This window comes from Nicotiana sylvestris, chromosome 1, assembly GCF_000393655.2.
Source record: "Nicotiana sylvestris chromosome 1, ASM39365v2, whole genome shotgun sequence".
NCBI classification, from domain to species: Eukaryota; Viridiplantae; Streptophyta; class Magnoliopsida; order Solanales; family Solanaceae; genus Nicotiana; species Nicotiana sylvestris.
The window spans coordinates 181,777,541-181,782,415 of record NC_091057.1 but is presented as its reverse complement, the minus strand read 5'-3'; the positions used below and the strand labels follow the sequence as shown (position 1 = coordinate 181,782,415).

Below are 4,875 nucleotides of genomic sequence, written 5' to 3'. Positions count from 1 at the left end.
ACGAAAAATACTATAATTTGTGATTTTACTTATATAAATATGGTGAAAATATATATATTAAAATATTAGTTAAAGTTTATGCAGTCTGACTCTAAAAAAGCGAAACATGAGAAGTAAAAGTGATAGCCACCATATTCAAGTCATGGAAACTATCTAGTAGGAGCAAGTGGTAACACAAAGCACACAAAATAAATTACTACTAATATAGGGGAAAACATACATGCAATTAATTCAGGTGGACAGCTACAAGCCTTTTGGTACGTTTCTCAGTGCAGAATAGAACCGAAAGAGCAATTCCCAATGTTATCAGAGTCGAATGAATTAAAACTGTATAGACATGCAGTATTGCCAGTACATTGCACGCCCTGAGACGTTGATTTTTTCTTGTCTTCTTTTTCTTCGAATCCCTCCAAAACAGTTTTTTTTTTTTTTTTTTTACTATTCGCAAAATTTAAGTCTTTTCAAACACCCACCCAACCCATTAAGGTAATGGCCATTGCTAGATCTTCAGATACTGCTATGACCGCAGAAGATTAATGGCTTATGTCTGACAAGTAATAAAATATATGAAGGTTACATTAAAAAGTAAAGGCAATTCGGCAAAAATATTCGAAGTTTGCTGTCAAAATTCATATAATAATTCTAGCAATTTTGGTCGTATATGGTTGAAGTGATTTTGAAGTGGTTAAATTTGCAATTTTTTATTTTATTTTGGGCATGTTAGCAGCTCCAAAATCGGCTATCTGCGCACATTATTTTTCTATTATTGAGGCTTACTTTCTTTCCAAAAATTTAAAAGCTAAAAGAAGTGCATTTTTATTGAAATCCAATAACTTTCTTGTCTTTATTCAATAAGGGACATAGTTTCCTTTGTAAAGGAATCTTTTCAAATTTTTCTGCCCCTCTATTTTTCATTCACACCACCTAATCAATAATATTGCTTCTTTTCACGTTCTTGAACCAAGAATTATCGGAAACAACATTTGCACCTTCGTAAGATAAAGGTAAAGTCCGTGGACACATTATTCTACCCAGACACCATTTGTGGAATTCCACTGAATTTATTGTTATTATTGTACCACCAAACCAATAAAACCCCAACACACAACAACAACAACAACAACAATCCAGTATAATCCCATTTAGTGGGGTCTGGGGAGGGTAGTGTGTACGCAGACCTTACCCCTACCCTGGGGTAGAGAGGCTGTTTCCAAATAGACCCTCGGCATCATTCCCTCCAAGAACTTCCCACCTTGCTCTTGGGTAGACTCGAACTCACAACCTCTTGGTTGGAAATGGAGGTTGCTTACCATCAGAACAACTCCTCTTGTCAAAAACCCCAACACACACTAAGCCAAAAATAAAGCCATAGTAGGTAGCATTTCCTCCTTAATAGGCGGTTGACGGAAATTCAGATAGTCAAGGCTCATAGCGGTTAAATAACATCAGGTTAGAAACCAACAACAAAAACAACAACAAAAATTCCAGTATAATCTCACAAGGATAGAGTATAGATATTACCCCTGCTTTTAAAAGACAAAGAGTTTGTTTCCGGTATATTAGTTTAGAAGCCAAAAAAAAAAACACGCAAAAAGTAAATATTAAATTAAGATCCCAAGAAAATGCAGGGCTCCACACGTGCATAAGAATGTATGGATGTATCCCAGGATCAGAACGATTCCACAGCTTCACTTGGATCATTCCTTCGTATTGGTTTTTTTTTACTGCAACAACTATGATTTACGTTGGAGAAACTTAACTTAGTCTGAAGAGAGAGAGAGAGATTCTCGTCCACTGCAGTGCAGTAGGTCTTGTGGTTCCAAAGGAAACGAGTCACTCTCTCCCGACTTTAAGCCAAATTTAGATTCTTCTCCAATTGGCTCTATTAATCCTCCCTTTAACCCCTCATAATTCCTCGCCTCTTTATAAACACCAAAATTGGCCATCCTTTTTTCAATCATCCATAACCCTATTCCTTCCTTTTTGTTGCTTTTTACAAACTTCTACAACTCAATAATATGGCATCAAACTCTATTAGAAATTCATGGACTCCGCAGCAAAACAAATTGTTTGAAAGAGCTTTAGCTCAGTTTGATAAGGACACTCCTGACCGCTGGCAAAATGTGGCTAGGGCTGTAGGAGGCGGAAAATCGGTCGACGAAGTCAAGCGACACTATGAAATCCTTATTGAGGATCTCAGGCGCATTGAATCTGGCCTTGTTCCTCTTCCTACTTACAGGAATGGTGGCACCACTGGAGTTGCAGCCGATGAAGAACAAAGGTACCCCATTTAATTACTAGTACTGAATACGTAATTAAGTAAATAAAAGTGCGTTCTTTGAAACAGTTTATGCTTTAAACAACTAGATTTTGCACACTTAAGCACTAGTTGTTTAAATTAGATTGTAACACAGTTCAACAATTAGTACAATACCAAAACCTAACCCATTCATTTAGGTTTTGCACCATCAGCAAGTTAATTTATTTTCGGCTACAAATAAATGCTTACTAAATAAAATTAACTGTAATTTTCTTTTAATTAACCTAATATTTTAATCGCTTCTTATATTAGTGCATAAAACTTAAACTATTGCCTTATTTTTCGAGATTCAATTACAAATTTTCATAAACAAATAGCCGGGTTAGAAGAAATAAAAAATGGCCAAAAGAGATGGAGTGGCGCTACAAGTTTTGAAAGTTATGCATGTATCCCTATCTACCCTATTCCAATTAAAATACCTTCAATTCTTTATTTTTATTTTTTTTGAAAAAACAGTGTCTGCAATACTAATTAATTGATGATCACTATAAAGTCCATTAGTTTTAATGTAATATATTAAAAAATTCAGTTTCTGCAACTTTAATGGTTAGAGGATTAATCCTCTTTTAACACACGGTTGACACAATAGGTCTAGCATGCCTAGGATACCTTTGACAGAGTAAAATCCTATCCGAAGTGATTAACTATATCTGAATAATAGAGCTAATACATATTAAACTTCTAATAGAACTTACCTCTATAGAAAGCACTGTAATATCCTGACAAGAAGTTAAAGAAGTACTCCTATGTTCTTTATTATGATCCTCGCCATTTGCATGTAAAATATTCAAACTGGTTTCATTATAATTAAGTACGTAATGACTAATTAAACCATTGGAGTCTTTCGTTCTTTGATGGATTCTTAGCTAATATTATTCTAATTCTTTCGTTTCGTTCTCTTTTGAAATTTTTGAATAGGCTTCTGAGGTATCTGAACCTGCACTAGTGAAGATGTTGATAAGAAATACTAAGCTGGATATCGTTACCTAGGAAGGCAAGTGATGTCCTTAAAAGTACTGTGGAAATTTGTACCTTCTCCTTGTGTAAAATAGTACTGTTGTCTGGTACTATAATTCCAACATGTTTTATTGCATTGTACTACGACCTTATCTTATATATTATCGGATCTTATGAATCTCTCATGTCATTCTATCTTGTACAATACTTGTTCCAGTGTTTCAATCTTCAAAAGAAATTAGTATATTTACCTCGATCACAAAATGTCGAGTACCGCCATGTGTTCTTCTAGGGTTTTATGATTTTGTTCGTCGCAAACAGAACTGAGTTATAAGTTCTTGGATTATACTCCCTTTGTTCCTGTCCATTTTATATACTCTTTTCTTTTTAGTTTCTCACAAAAGAATGAAATCTTCTTTTCTTATTTCATTTTTCGTAACATTCTCGTATATATATAATCATACAAATATTACACTACACATCTAAGATCACTACACGTTCAAATGGTACTTTTAATTTGTGAATTTATTTTCCTTTTTAATCTATACCTACTCACATTTAAGAATCATGATTATAATAATATTTGGAAATGATAAAGGAAGTGTTCGCTTTATTTATAAGTACGTTCTCATGATCATATATTGCTTTGGATTTGGAAGTCAAATTAAAGGGAAGTGGAAAAAGACACAAAAAGTTGATATCTAAAAGATAGTATGATGATGGCCTTGATGTGACTGTTTGGCATATATTACTATTAAATTAATCCCTTCAGCTCTTCTCCATACCTATGAAATATAAACACTATCGCTATCTCTATCTCTATCTCTATATTGTCCAAATCAGATAGGATTAGTAGCGGCGAAGATAGAGAGATCATGAAAGAATTTATCCACTTGTCATGATTTTATCTAATGTTATTGCATTATTGTATTTCTAAATATTCTTGATATTTATTACTCCATTTTACATGAAATCCTTGTACGAAATGGATTTAGCATTTGTTACGATATATTTGTAGTACAAGCATATAGCAGCATGCAAATTGTAAAGAACTTAATCAAGAGTAAATAAGTTTCCTGATTAGATCGAATTAAGCAAAATACAAATAAAATCCATTTCTTGCCAAACAAAAATCGCATATAAATTGGATTAAACTAAGATTAGATCAAGTTTGATCAAACAAATATAAAAATGTGTTTTACTAGTGCAACAGAAGAAGTTTTGAAATTATAACAAACGACGACAATCCATAATTTTACTTGAATAAAGGTCAGATTTATTATTATGTAGATTCATAAGTTCCCAGGGCCACTTGAGGATGAAAGAAATTTCTTGAGACAATGATTTAAGTGCAGGGACGTTCCAATTGAACTATATGTCCTGCCCCTTTTATATACTTGAGTGTCGCATTTTCTCCCAACTTCCTGCAATCGTTTGTACCCAAAAAAAATGATTCTAATCAAAAATTCCAACCACGCATGCATAAGATAACCGGATGTTAATTTTATAATTTAATTTTTCTTTATAAAAATCAAGGGTTCAGATATGGCTGCCTCATGAAAATCTCTCTTAATAGTACTAATAAATCCTACAGATTG

General features: G+C 33.4%; 1 protein-coding gene across 1 annotated transcript; it reads left to right on the top strand.

The window, feature by feature from the left end:
• The first annotated feature begins 1,728 nt into the window (after positions 1 to 1,728).
• Positions 1,729 to 3,482, top strand: LOC104228365 (protein RADIALIS-like 4). The gene is made up of 2 exons (XM_009780818.2): positions 1,729 to 2,281; positions 3,239 to 3,482. The coding sequence occupies exons 1-2, from the start codon at positions 2,019 to 2,021 to the stop codon at positions 3,264 to 3,266; spliced, it is 291 nt and encodes a 96-aa protein (XP_009779120.1). The 5' UTR covers positions 1,729 to 2,018; the 3' UTR covers positions 3,267 to 3,482.
• Positions 3,483 to 4,875: the final 1,393 nt, after the last annotated feature.

What these genes read in the sequence shown, in the direction of transcription:
- LOC104228365 (XM_009780818.2), top strand. Translation starts at nt 2,019, where the DNA reads ATGGCATCAAACTCTATTAGAAATTCATGGACTCCGCAGCAAAACAAA. An exon ending in GCAGCCGATGAAGAACAAAG is followed by an intron (nt 2,282 to 3,238) that starts GTACCCCATTTA and finishes ATTTTTGAATAG; the next exon opens with GCTTCTGAGGTATCTGAACC.